Raw genomic sequence first — 14,687 nt, 5'->3', positions numbered from 1 at the left:
CTAACAAGCAACGGCATGTACAGAAAAAGTCGGCAGCGTGTGCATACGTGCGTTCTAAATGACCTGCATGCTTGTTCCACATTTGATTTTTAATTGGGCAGAGTTCTCAGCAAACCCTCTTAATTAAAAAGGCAACCGTGACACGTGCGAGACTTATATGTCCCACCTTGTTCCCCCGCCCCCGCTGCCCCGTCCTGTCTCCTTTTCACCTCTCTCTTTCTCAGTCAACATCTCTCTTCTGCTTCTCTTCCTCCTTATATATACTGTGTCTCTCTGATGGCCTCTTTACATAGCTGACCTCAATAGAAATGTCAGCATGAGGCAAGAACATCGAAGCCCAAACAATATATCTCAACTGATAAAAGGCATCTGGTCTGCGCTGATAAAATGCTGTTTTTTCTTTTTTTAGAAGGGCAGCCTGAATGCCTTCTAGTAAGAGTTTGCTTATTATAAGGTTGGAACATCAGATAAGCAGATTTTTGTTGTTACAGTTGGCTTAAACATCAAATCTGACTATGCTACCCTCGTTGCGTTCATTGTTCGTCTTGCCTTTAATCTTAGTTCGCTTTCTGTTTGCACAGTGCTTTGTTTCTCTTTTTCTCTAAAGTACACTGAAAAAAGGTTGTTTTTAGGGGAAGTGTGGATAAAACCCAGCAGCATCCAGAAGGAAACCAAAAAAAACTAAAAAGATCTGTTCAGGGTTGTACAGACACAGATTTTCAGTTATAATACTATTAAAAAATAGTTTCGCTACATAAAAATGGTTGAATTTTTGAAGCAAGAAATTTTAACATGCCCGAAATCCACACACCTCAAGTAGCATGAAGTACAGATAACAAGCACATGTACCTCCTGCTACAAAGAGCTCCGCTCACTGTTTCAGTGGTTTATTTCCTGCTTCGTTGTTCAGCATTTTGTTTTTTCCCTCATTGCATTCCTCCTCATAACACCAGAGTGCCGTTATGCAAGTAACACAGAACGACAGCCACCCAAGTAGTTACTTAAGCAATGCAACAGTGCACACATGCACATAAATGTTCTCCATTCGCTTAGGACACCAAGAGCACTAAAAGCAAGAAAAATGCTTCTCAAGGACGTTTCTCCTTGGATTAAATCAGCAGTTCTTCGACTGTGCCTCTGTTATGCGGGGGGTTAAAGGTAAAGTCAGTCGTGCTAATCCAAGTGCTTATTTTTACAAATTCAGCAAATAGTTTTTCATGGTCCACAAGCTGTCTGTTCTGTGTGCACACTACAATAACAGGGATAGTTTTTGCACAAATTCCTCTACAAATGGGAGAAATAACTTCTCACTCACAGACCTCATAGCTTTAGTCACAGCTTTGTGTTCCATCAAACTAATAACAGGGATCCTTCACACTCAGAATACTTCTATCAATCCCTGCATGCTTTCCATGAGGGTTAATTCAGATACATTTAAAAACACCTTTACCTCCTTTTTAACCTGCTCAGGTGGAATGGTAGCTTCCAAAGCATATCTGACTTTAAGTCTTTTCTTCCCTGTTCATAGGGGAAGTTTTTACCCAAGGAAGCAATTTGTCATTGTCTTGGGTTTTATATGTAGATTCCTTTTTCATTATTATCCTCCTATTATAGTTTACTTCCTGTCTTCCTTTCCTTTTCCACTTGTATGACCAGTCCCTTCTTACCAGTTTGTCCTTGAAGGATTTTGTCCAAATTCTTCTTGTATTTGATCTGTGTTGCTTCTTTCTCTGTCATGATTATTTGTTCTTTCAGCCTGCCTTTGTGTCCTCTTATATGAACAGACACTGTTACTGTAAGAACAGACTCAAATATAGCACTGCTCATGGAAAAGCTCAAGGAAGAACAATGAGCCCAACCAGAAGAAATGTTCCTTTACAACAGTGTTGGTTTTGAGGATTGTTTCACGTATGCTTTTCTGCATGTTTCCAGTAACCCCCAAGCTAGGGCTAATATGAGGCTGAAAGTATAAACCTTGAGCCAGTCTCTCCACTTGATCTGCTAACTTCAGACAGTTGTTTACTTGGCAGAGCATTGAATCTGGCAGTTACCCATCTGATCCTGCCCACCAAGTTTTCCTGGAGCCACTCTTTCATAACCCCCTGGGTTATGAAGGGGAGTAGAAGCCTCTCCTGCTTCTAAATGTGCTGGACCAGCCAATGCTTTTCCTGTCCTTGAGTTTTTTGCCAGTCCATTTGACCCTTCTAATTTACAAATTAACTAGCAACTATTTCTGCATATGTGTCAGCTGAGGTTTTACCTGTTCTCAATCGCAGGCAGTCAATATCTGCTGTGTCACGGTGTCTGCTTCTGAGGAAAAAGTCCCCTTGCAGTCTGCCTGTGGATCATCAGTGCAGTACCTAAATCAATCTAACAGCTAACTCTCACTAATACTTGATGCTGTGCTTGAGTTCTTTTCTGTTGCTTGTTTGACAACATTATATAAGATGTATTTTTTGGTTCAGCAATGAGAAAGAGACATCCATTTGCCATCTAAGACTGGAACATTCCTCTTTGTTCACCTGCACCTAGAGGTTAAAGTGGGACGGAACGATCCAGAAAAGCATTCCTGCGCCTTCAGTTAATGAGTAATTACATCTGATGGGCTTCATGTCCTGCAGCTATTGCCACCGAGGCAGTTAAGTCACCCAAGGGACCTGCGTACATTTCCTGCAACATTTCAAATAGCTCAACAAATATGAGCAGTTTGGCACACAGTGGGTCTCCTACTTAAAGGTATAGTTGTTGTATTTTCCAGGCCAAAAAAAAATGCTAATGTGTGTTATTTTACTCTTCGCGAAGGGGAAAGATGTAATAATGAAAGGGCTAGACATGAAGATGAGAGACTATTGTCAGTGCACAGCAGAGCACAGCAGGCTAAACTGGGTGATTTGCAGTATTGTTTACAGTTTTCAGTGATGGACTAGATGCAGTGGTGCAGGGCAGAGTGCGGTCTCCATGGTCACCATTAGGTAAGGTCATGGGTTGCAGTAGAGACATTATAAGAGACAGAAATGACACTAAATTTATATGAGAATTTTTCAACTGCAAAGATGGTGGCAGATACACCTTCCAGAGGAAAACAGCTTTTAAACCCGTATTTGTGAGATAAGTTGGCAAATTTTGAACCGATATTCTGCGCATGCAGTTTTTGTTTTATGTTTAATGTTAATCAAAAACTAATCTAGATAATCTTTCAAAATAAGTGTGTTTAGGTATGGCTGCAGGAATCGATTCTAGGTGCCCTTTTGAAAGAGTCATCGATTTAAATTTAAACCAATAATGCTCTTTAGCAGCACTTGCCAAATACTACTTTTATGCTGCCTTTATACAGGCTAGAAACTGGAAAGTAGCCCTGATGGTTGATGGTTGATTTAACATATGTATGGAAGAACTTAGCTGGCAAAATCCACAAAGAGCGTCAAGCCTGAGAAACAGACTTATTTGTTATGGAGTCATTTCCCTCCAGTGCACTGGTACACCAGTATTTATTGTTCCCCCACCTGCAAAATCCCACTTTAACCTCCACCTACACAGAACCTACACAGACATGGGTTACTCTGCCTTTACTTTAACACAAGCATTAACACCAAAAAACAAACACAGTATATATTATATTATATTTATGTCTTTCCTTGCTGCTATCTTCTTCTGCGCCTCTAAATCTGTCTCACTTTGCCCAAACCTGTTTGCCTTACTGTATGTTCTCCACTCTGAGCAGCTGTTTCATCCTCCACAACTCCCTGCAGAATTTTCATACTGTACTGAGGCAGTGAATGGGCTGACCTGTCCCTGCGTTGAATACTAAACAGCATGTCATTCATGCTCTTTGTTTTACTTGCGTGAGAATGACAAAGAAGTCTGACAGACGCAGATGACAAATGGCAGACGGCAACTTGAAAACACTGAGCTCCGAAATGGCTTGTCAGCAGCTGTTAGTGAATCAATCACACAGTGTGAATAAAACTAAAAGCACTTTTAAAATTTCACTTTCTACTGATTTGAGCAAATAGCAAGTTTTGGTTGTTTTCTTACATTATCTTTGATGTGCACTCACCAGCCTCTTTCTTAGGTACACTTGATCAACTCAATAAACGAAGTATCTTATCAGCTCATTACATAGCAGCAACTCAGTGAATATAGGCATATCAATATTTGAGTATCAGAAAAGTGACTTAACTAACTTTGAACGTGGCACAGCTGTAGGTACTAAACCACTCATCTACTGGGATTTTCCCACACAACCATCTCTAAGGTTTAAAGAGGATGGTCTGAAAAAGAAAAATATCCAGTGAGTGGCAGTACTCTGGAAATGGTCAAACTGCATTGAATTGATAGTCAGGCACCAGTAACTCAAATAACAACCAAGTTATAACCAGGACATGCAGAGGAGCATCTCTAGAGACGCAACAAGCAGTGAAGCCGTGGGCTGTAGCAGCAGAAGATCATACCGGGTGCCACTCCTCTCAGCACTGAACAAGAAACTGAGGCTAAAGTTTGCACAATCTCACCAAAATTGTACAATAGAAAATTGGAAACATGTTGAATTCTCATTTTCTGCTGCAGCATTCAGATGTTAGGGGCAGAATTTGGTGTCAACAACATGAAACCATGGATCCATCCTGCTTGTTTTAGTGCTTCAGGTGATGGTGGTTTAATGGTGCACGAGATATTTTCTTGGCAAACTTTAGGCTCCATCATTTAAATGCCACAACCTACCTGAGTATTGCTCTTGATAGTGAGCATCCTTCTATGACCACAGTGTACCCATCTTCTGATGGCTGCTTCCAGTAGAATAACAAACCATGTCATAAAGCTCAAATCATCTCAAACTAGTTTCTTGAATATAACAGTTAGTTCCCTGTATAGAAATGTTCTCCACAGTCACCAGATCTCAATCCAGTAGAGCACCTTTGTGATGTGGTGGAACAGGATATTCACATCATGGATGTAGAGCCAATAATACTGCAGCAACTGTGTGATGCTGCCATGTAAACATGAACCAAAATCTCTGAGAAATGTTTCCAACACCTTGTTGAATCTATGCCATGAAGAATAACGGCAGCTCTAAAGGCAAAAGGAGGTCCAGCCCAGTACTAGTGAGGTCTACCTTATAAAGTATCCAGTGAATGTGCATAGAATACAGTAGCATCAGCTACTGTTGTGTGTAGGCTCTTCATACAAATGATTAGTAAGCAGCAGTCAACATCCGACCCATTCATTCATGCAATATAGCTTTGGATGCGAAGAAAATATATATGCTTAAGACTGGATTAAGGCTAAGAGGAAGTATGAAGCCTTCATTAGTTTGAACCATGTAATGCTATGTTAATTTGCCCTCTTTGATAGTGTGAAAATGTATTTCTATCTTTAACAGCTTAATAATTTATTCTATAAATGAAGTTTCAGTCATGACTAATGAGTCATGTGTTTAATAACACTGAGTTTATAGAAGACACATCTAAAAGCCAGACTGTAGTTAACCTAAATCTTCATCAAGAATTTAGTGTGTTTTTTCATGTCCCCTCATGCTGTAGTATAAAAAAATGCTAAATGCTCAGCTCTCAGATACATATTAGTGTATGAAATTAACTGTACAACATTTCATCAGTGAATGTATCTAGAAAAAGAAATAGACTAACCTCCATGAACATAGTCATGTAGTGTACAGTCTGAAGGGCCCACCAGATGAATCAGACTCGACTGGCTAAAGCCAACAGTGTGCTTTTCTGCAAGGCAAACAGACAAACACACATTCAACAGAAAAATAAAAAAATAATAAACAATTTAAGGTAGAGCTTGACGAACAGGGCCATCGTATCATTCAATATAAGCCATTTACCAATATATTGGTACTGATATGTATAACCAGCAGTGACAAATTAAGATTTGAAACAGAAAAGAAAAGGGAAGGATGGGAAAAACACCCTTCGGACATGTTATGTGGAGTGGGTTTGCAGAGTTTGTCCACCAGAGGGCACTCTTGCAACTTCCCCGTTGGCAAGGCACTTAGCAAAGGCACATACACAACTAATCCACAATTTTACTGTTATATTGTGTTAATAATGACTCAAAAACAAGTGCACATAATAAATAAACAGGGAATTATGTTTGTTTTGTGTTTCTGAAAGAAACAAATCTGTCTATCTGTATCAGTCTTAAAATATGTCTGTATCGGTCAGCCTAAAAAAAATTGAATTCATTTAAAAATAAAATGTGTGAGCAAAGCAAGCCAATGCCAACAACACCTTCATGCATAAATAGATTCTGCCATGCTACTTGCTGATCACATACCTTTTGGTGGATCCTCTGATGAAGCAGCGTGACAAAATTAGGGAATTCGATTAGAGTCTTTACAGTTTTAATATGGATGAATACATGTATATAGCACCTAATGATGAATACAATACTTTTAATGCACACCCGTAAATGTAGAACACATGACCACTCAATCCTACAACATGTAAACAAGAAGCAGAGGCCTGACTACTTATAGAAAATACTACAAAAGAAGAAACATAAAAGTAGAAGAAGAAAATAAAACAGATGTCTTTGCCTGGACATTTAGTGAGAGTGGTGCTGAAACTGGTGAGATCAGAGTGTGAATGTTAGATTGAAAGCACTTAAACGGAGAAATAATTGTTGGTATGAATGGATGAATGAGCCATGTTGTGTGAAGCACTTTAAGTCATCAAGTGGAGTAAAAAAGCGAAATATAAGAACCAGCCAATTTGCCATTCGTGTGTGAAGACAGTCAAAGTAAAACACATACTTTAGTGGCTCTGAAAAAAATCGGCTTAGGAGGTGTCTTTAAAGCTAACTCAAGAGGGTATCACCCCCTGCCAGAGAAAGAAAGCCTCAGAAATGAGAAAAGAAGTGCCCACGCAGCAGTGTTTCCAAATGGATCCATTTCTGAGTTCTTCAAGTGCTCTTGTGAGGATGCTAGGGCCCACGTGTTTACATGTTAAATGTTTAAATGTATTCCTGTGGACGCGCTCTGAGAGCACTCCAGGGATTCTTCACTTGCTTGATTTATCATTGTTTTATCTTGATATTCAGCAATAATATCTCTGTGTTTTAACTTTGAAAAAAGCATTTGCTTTTGACTTCCTGCTGCAGCTCAGCATGAATTCATGGTGCCAGCAGTGAAAATACATCAAAAAACTAATTGCTTCTCCCGTCACTGCATTAATTGGGCAACAACAAAGATGGCTGTACAGTATTTTTAGTATTTTTATGGCATACTATTAGCAAACCCCATGAGGGAGGAAATGGAAGAAATTTCACTCATATCTGCATCATCACTGAAAACTTGTAAGATAGGGAAATGACTTCTATAGCTGTGGTTTTGTATCTGCAAACTGATATGGGACCCTGAGCTTGAATATATTACCTGGGTTGGGTGGAGATGGCATCATCTCTTCAGGCCTCGCCTTGGTCTCCAATCTCTCCATCTTCTGAGCCTCATAGCGCTTCCTGCCCTCCTCCTCTTGTTCAGCACTAGCATACTGTAGAAAGAATATATTCAACATGCTGAACACTTGTGCATAGATCCACTCGAACACCACTCTCTGCACAAATGCACGAGGAGTACAGCAAAGAATTGCAACAAGCAGGTATTCAAAACAAAGATGAGTGAAAGGGACTTTTCACATTGTTAAATGTCAGTCATTTCTATCTTGACCATATAGCCTTGCTCGTGTCATTTTAGATGTGGGGCTGGGGGAAGGTGGGTGGAAAGGTCACTGAGACACAGAGAAGCTGCCACAATTTTAAGATGCAAGCAATTTGAGTTTCCATGTACCTTGATGGGTGGCACCTCCATGATCTTGTCAACATTTTGCAGAGAGCAGGGGACGTACCACAGCGCTGCCTTGTTGGCCAGCTTTTTGGCACCTGCAGTCACAGAGAAAAGGTTGAGTACTTGTCCTAGGGAAAATGTCAGGGAACGCGTCATTTCTACCAAATGAAGAAGCAACGTTTTTGTGACCATAATCTAATTGGCGAGAAATTTTGACATCTTGTCTTTCAAATAAAACAACAATGGAGCAAAGAATTTTGAAACGGCTGTTGTCAAAACAGACACTTTTATTAATACCACAATAAAGGCCACTTCAGTTTTTAACAAGTCAATTGGCGCTGCCTGTTTGCAAAAGATTCGTCTTTCTTGTGAAAAGAAAAGGAGAAGAAAACACTTTGTGTTCAAACACAATAGTTGTTGCCTGTTCAGAAAACAAGTACTCACAGTCACGTAGCTAGCTAAGCCCGGCGTATCTGTAAATCCTGAATTTTCTGCATTTCAGTGTTGTAATTATGAAACCAATGAAACCATGGCAACTCATTCATCATCAAGTGTCTGCACAAATATGTATGTTGGTTATACCACAGTGTAATGCTTTGGCAGTTGGAGGCTGTAGCACTGACTCTGAATTCCTACAGAAAATTCAGAACGAGATGATCAGAAAACAAAACTCATAGAAGTCACATTACATCGCAATCAGCCAGCAAGGTTGTCATAGTGATATATCTGTTCTACTCTGCCCACACTTTTTCACTTAATTTGCTAACACACACAGAGAGAGAGGGGCTATTTTAGGTTGGCGTTGTTATGGCACGCAGATTAAAGGCAGCATCGGGGCAGCAGGTTGAAGTGAAATTACTGTTTTAAAGGGTTTTTTACCTACAATATCCGATTAACTTTTCAGCTTTCGAGCTTTGAAGTCCTTTTTGAGGCCTGAATGAGCAAAATGTTTTATTGAACGTCTTGCATTTTTATTACGATAACTTGAGTCAAATTTCATAAATGTGCATGACCACAGGCTTAAAAATAAGGCATCTTTACAGCCTTAGAGAAAATATGTCATTTAATATGTGTCTCAGCGGTGAACCAGCTGGGATCTTTGCATGAGGACATGTGAAGTTAAGAGAAGAGAGCTGAGCGAGCAGCTTTTAACAGGCTACTCCTGGGAAAATAGCATTTGCATTTTACACCCGAGTTAAAAACTGTGCAGACAGCCAGGCCTCGTTGCCATGCCAACCATGCTTCTTTCCTCCTCCTCTCATTTGTGCCCGCCTTTGTCAGCAACCAGGAAGTTGCCCACAGGAAAAAGGGAGGGATATTTACATATCCTTGACTCTACCCAAGACTGAGTGACTCTACTCTATTATTAGCTACTGATGGACCTTGAAGTGAACTGTGTTTAGGGTGGTGGGAGAAACGAGAGAGAAGCGAGAAGGGAAGAAGAAAGGATGGAAGAACCTTTCCCAGTACGACTGATGCCCTTTTTGATCGAAAAGGAACCAGATAACCGGCTTTGAATTTAAAATCCCTCTACATCAAATGGAGACAATGTCAATGTTTGACCATATCCTCGTCCAGGCTGCAACCTTTTATCCTTCACAGTTCATCTACTGAAACAGCACATATTCTTTTGCATCACGCTTACAGGCATAGCACATTTTGAAGGCAAGACAAATTTGAGGCAGACCTTGAAAATACAACAGTTTCACAATGTGCCCCTTAGGGCTAATTATTAGATCTTAAGATAACTCTGCATGCTTTTCTCAGGGACACAAAGTACACATATGATCCCATGCAGTGAAAGTTGTTTATTTTCACTGTTTCTTCAAGATTTTTATGTGCAGTATCAGAAGAAGCAGTCTATGTTCTGCCAAAAACAAAAATAAATTATGCAAAATCTAAAATATACCCTCAGCGCAATTAGAAAGCATTTAGATAACTTTACTTTAGCATTTGTTGTGTATAACGGGGACGTAGGTTAGCATTCACTTCACAACAGGGAGTGTATGAGTTTGAGCCTTTCTGCTGTTTTTTTTACTGTGTTTGGTGATTTTCTTTGCACCCCAGTTTGCTCCCACAGTCCAAAGTACTGCATGTTAGATTAAACATTGATATGTGTACTGTAGGTACAGATATGAGTAAGCTAAAACTTTATGTCATCTGTGAGACTGGAAAAGTTCAGTGGACATGTCAGTTTAGTCCTAAAAGTAGCAATTTATGTAATATAAATCAGTAGGTTTCCTCATATGTAATATGGCCCCCTTGTTAAAGGTATATTTTTTTCTGTCACAACATCAAGGAATAAATAGTGCCCTTAAAGCTGTAAGCTAATGATAGTTATATGAGAGCAGATGGGTGCTGGTGCTGTACGTTTTACGTCCAATGGATTTGATTAGTCGACTAATCGCAAAAATAATCGGTGACTAGTCGACTATCAAAATAATCGTTTGTGGCAGCCCTAATAAATATATAGTGCTACCCTTCAGCCTCCTAGTAGACATACCTGTGTTATAAATGTGAAACTGCTCTGATTTTCAAAAAAGTTGGCCTCTGACCTTGAAGTCAAGGTCACTGAGATTTAAGCTTCACAGAGATTTTCAGCAGATGCAACCATGGTATTGATTTGAAAATTCTACACAATCACAAACTTGGGTGTCCACAGCGCCTCGCCATATACCAAAGATTAAGAGGTGGGGTTTTTTTTAGGTTTTTTATAAAGATTACAACACAAATAACAATTTTTAAATTGTTATTTGTGTGTGTTTTAAAAAAGAAAGAGGGAGATTGTTAACTTGTTATTTTCTGTTATATCGCGAGAGTACTGTTGCCTGCGGTGTGTTGTTCTTATTGTGGGTGAGCGGAAAAACATGACGTAAGGAATAAAGTGCTTGAAGTGAGACTATGACGTTGTGTATTTTGACTTTACAATATTCTTTTATTCACCATATCACTGAAATGTGGGAGAATCCACTGCAGAAAGATCAATGCTTTAAGTTTTAATGATCCAGTCAGAAAAGATGATTCTAAAAGTCATCAACTGACTCCAAAAGCCCAGATCTGAACCACCTGTCTGCTGAAAACAAATGCACCAATCAAACAGAAGCCTGAATTTCATGGGCCAATCGGAATGCTTGATCTAGTTGTCCAGGACTAACTACTGACATACTATTACTCTGTGGCCAAACCCTGCCAAATCTGCCTCGGTGCACCTGTTGAACGACTGCTTCTAAATCCAAGACCCTAACTCCCATCAAAATCATTTTCAAACGGTGACGATCCCGAGGACCTGTTCTATACAACAGTGTGTTCTTCATGTTCCTGCTGTCAAAACTTTGGTCACAGGAGCAATTTAAAAAGTGGGGTCTTTCCTGCTGTTGAGACAAACTCCTGTCTGAAAATATAATGTATTTCTATGGGTCGGTTATCCCTCCACTTGGATCCACGCAGTTTAAAAATGTTTACATCTCTGAGCTTTGAAAGACATGCTGTTGGAAAGACAACAACGATAAGATAAGATAAGATAAGATAAGATAAGATAAGATAAGATAAGATAAGATAAGATAAGATAAGATAAGATAAGATAAGATAAGATAAGATAAGATAGAACTTTATTAATCCCTCGGGTGGGTTCCTCTGGGAAATTCGACTTCCAAAAAAAAGCACAGCAACGACCGAAGTTACAGTTACAGAATTGTTATATATATATATATATATATATATATATATATATATATATATATATACATATATATACACACACACACACACACACACACATATATAAATACAGAGACAAATATAAATAAAATATACAAAGGGGATAAATAGAATAAATAGGAATAAAAAATAAAAATACAAGTGAATTGCACATTTCAAGTATTGAGTCTATTGCACTGTTGACTATTTACAAAAAGTATTGCACAAGGTATTGTACAGTGAGGTGAAGAGGCACTACAGCTTAGTTGTTCCCTCCTTTGTCCTCCTGTTTCCTGTTTCCCCTCCCTCTCCCCTCCAGAGAGGAGTTAAACAGTCTGATGGCGTGTGGGACAAAGGAGTTTTTAAGTCTGTTAGTTCTTGTCTTGGGGAGAAGCAACCTGTCACTGAACAGACTCTTCTGATTGTTTATGGCCGTGTGCAGAGGATGCCCAGCATTGTTCATAATGTCCAGCAGTTTCTTTAATGTCCTTTTCTCGGCCACTGTCACCAGAGTGTCCAGCTTCATGCCGACCACAGAGCCAGCCCTCCTGATCAGTTTCTCCAGCCTGGATGAGTCCTTCTTTGCTGTGCTGCTCCCCCAGCACACCACAGCATAGAAAAGTACTCCAGCAACCACCGACTGGTAAAACATCCTCAGGAGCTTCCTGCAGATGTTAAAAGACCTCAGCCTCCTGAGGAAGTACAGTCGGCTTTGGGCTTTTTTATACAGGTGCTCTGTGTTGCATGACCAGTCCAGTTTATTGCCCACCCACAGCCCGAGGTACTTGTACTTGTTGACCACCTCCACCTCCTCCCCCTCTATCTGAACCGGCAGTGGACCTTCTCTGGACCTCCCGAAGTCCACAACCAGTTCCTTAGTCTTTGAGGTGTTGAGTTGCAGGTGGTTTGTGTGACTCCAGTGACTCCATGCGTGAGGGTAAAATGATGGCTGTAGAGCAAACACTGTGCACACAGCAGCAGTTGAAACCAAGGTTATTATCGTTAACGAAAACTAACGAAATAACAAAAACTAGAAGTGAAAAAACATTTTCGTTAACGGAAATAAAAATAAAATCAAAAAAAGGAAAACTAACAAAAACTGTAATGAGTGTTCACAAAACTAACTAAAATTAACTGAATTTATAGCAAAAATGTGTTTAGTTTTTATTGATGTGTGCGTGTCATACAATAGTCAAGGGTGAAAATGAAGTTTAATTTCCAGATTTTTTTCTTGCTGTCTAATTATGCCAGCAGGTGGCAAGTACGTTAGTCGAGTCGTCTGTGTTGCTGCTCCGTCCACGCGCAGAATCATGTCAGGAAAAGTCGGGAGAAAGCGCCAGAGTCCAATTTGGGATTACTTTGAATATGACTGTGTTTTGGATAAAGCAAGTGTCTTGTAGTGGAAAGAGACAAATTATGAGGGACATTTCTAAAGGGAAAAAAATCCCACAAACCTTAAAGTGCGCTTGAAAAGCTCACACAAGAAGGCTCACCTAGCTTACCTTGAGAAGGTAAGGGAGCACACTCAACCCTCATCCCCAGAAACAGACGCTAACCCCAGGCAAGGCAGCGTGATGCATCCCGAGACAACAGGACTGGGATATCTACATAACTGTGTGAGTCAATTGCCTTCAAAAAGTTCATCAATTCACTTGAACCAAAAATTATGAACACCCGGTGCTGCAAGAGTTAATAGTCTCATTGGGGCCAAGATATACATTTTATAGTTGCCTGGTATCAATGGTTGTTCATCTGCCTTTATTTATTTATTTATTTAAAGAACCCATAGGTGGGAATGTGAGTTGTCTGTCTCTGCGTGTTAGCCCTGCGACAGACAGGCGACCTGTCCAGGGTGCAGGGTATGGTAGCTGGAATAGCAACATACCCAAGGATAAGCAGAAGAGAATGACTGATATGATGAAACTGGGATTTTGTTACACTTAATTATTGCAAACACAACTAAAACTGTAACTGAAACTAATCAAAACTAAACTGAAACTAAGGATTTTCAAAAAAATAAAAACTAAACTAAACTAGCAAGCAATTGGTAAAAACTAATTAAAACTGATATAAAATTGAAAATCTGAAGTCAAAACTAAATAAAAATAAAAACTAATGAAAATTGCAAAACTATTAAAACCCTGGTTGAAACACACGCTTACCAGCATTCACACTAATAAAGAATAACAGTGTTGTCATTGTTGATTTTGTGTCTTCACCCTGAGTCCATCTCCTGCCAAGCTGCTGATGAGCTGACCGATAAGTAAATCTTATCCTGGATCTTATCCTCTGCATCCTTACCCTATCACCTCTGCGTCCCATAGGGCGCCAGCCTGCCCTGTTGAAACACTATTTTTTTTCAGTGTTTCAACTGAAAAAAATAGAATGCCTTTGATCCTTTGTTATGTCATAATCTTGCTGAGAGGCAAAGCCCATAAATAGGGGCTTTGCTCTGTTAAACTTTAGTGCTTAACGGACGTAGACCTGACAGCAACCAAAACCCTTTTGGAAAGTTTTGAGAGAATTTCACGTTTCTCAGCAATTCACCGATCAAGCCGACACATTCCACCATGTCAGCTAACCCATCCTTCAGCTCAGATGAGCTTGAAATAGTTAAAGGGAGCATTTTGGGAAACCACTACAAGGTAGAGGCTTTCCTTGGAGAAGGGGGCTTTGGTATTGTAGCCAAATGCCGTGATACCAAAACCAACCAAGCTGTGGCTATTAAAGTCAACAGGAACCACCCTGATACTCTGCAACAGGCAAAACTGGAAATTTTCATCCTGGAGCAGCTGAGAAGGTTGGATCCAGATGCCGCCAACATTGTTAAATGGAACGGCTTTTTCCATGACGGAGAGCGGGTCTGCTTAAACTTTGAAATCCTTGATCAATGCCTGTGGGACTACATACGGGACCGGAAAAACCAGGGTCTCCCCATAAGCGAAGTCAGGCCAATTTTACATCAACTCACAAATGCCCTGTCACACCTAGGTTCTGTGGGAATAGTGCACGCTGACCTCAAACCTGGAAACATCATGGTTGTTAACCGCCATGAGTCTCCAGTCAAAGTCAGACTTATAGACTTTGACCTCACATGTCCTGTTTCTGCAGTGAATCCTAGTGATTGTGTGGGGACGGTTGGTTATAGTGCACCTGAGGTTATGCTTGGCCTTCCTTATAATGAAGCAGC

At 40.0% G+C, this 14,687-nt stretch overlaps 1 protein-coding gene across 7 annotated transcripts in view; it reads right to left on the bottom strand.

Annotated features, from left to right (window-relative positions):
• acot7 (acyl-CoA thioesterase 7) overlaps positions 1 to 14,687 on the bottom strand; it is a 58,039-nt gene that overhangs the window by 27,141 nt on the left and 16,211 nt on the right. For 4 of the 7 annotated variants that reach the window (XM_026153138.2, XM_080295659.1, XM_080295658.1 and 1 more), the window contains exons 4-6: positions 7,805 to 7,896; positions 7,394 to 7,508; positions 5,643 to 5,729 (exon numbers count right to left, since the gene is read on the bottom strand). In XM_026153138.2, the coding sequence (XP_026008923.2) occupies positions 5,643 to 5,729; positions 7,394 to 7,508; positions 7,805 to 7,896 (294 nt within the window). Of the gene's footprint in view, positions 1 to 5,642; positions 5,730 to 6,294; positions 6,310 to 7,393; positions 7,509 to 7,804; positions 7,897 to 14,687 lie in introns of all 7 variants that reach the window. The other 3 variants (XM_026153137.2, XM_026153136.2, XM_026153134.2) reach the window with 1 other exon arrangement.

The sequence above is a fragment of the Astatotilapia calliptera genome, chromosome 20 (genome assembly GCF_964374335.1).
Source record: "Astatotilapia calliptera chromosome 20, fAstCal68.1, whole genome shotgun sequence".
In the NCBI taxonomy this organism is placed as follows: Eukaryota; Metazoa; Chordata; class Actinopteri; order Cichliformes; family Cichlidae; genus Astatotilapia; species Astatotilapia calliptera.
The sequence above is the reverse complement of the archived record's forward strand: the minus strand, read 5'-3'. Positions and strand labels throughout refer to the sequence as shown.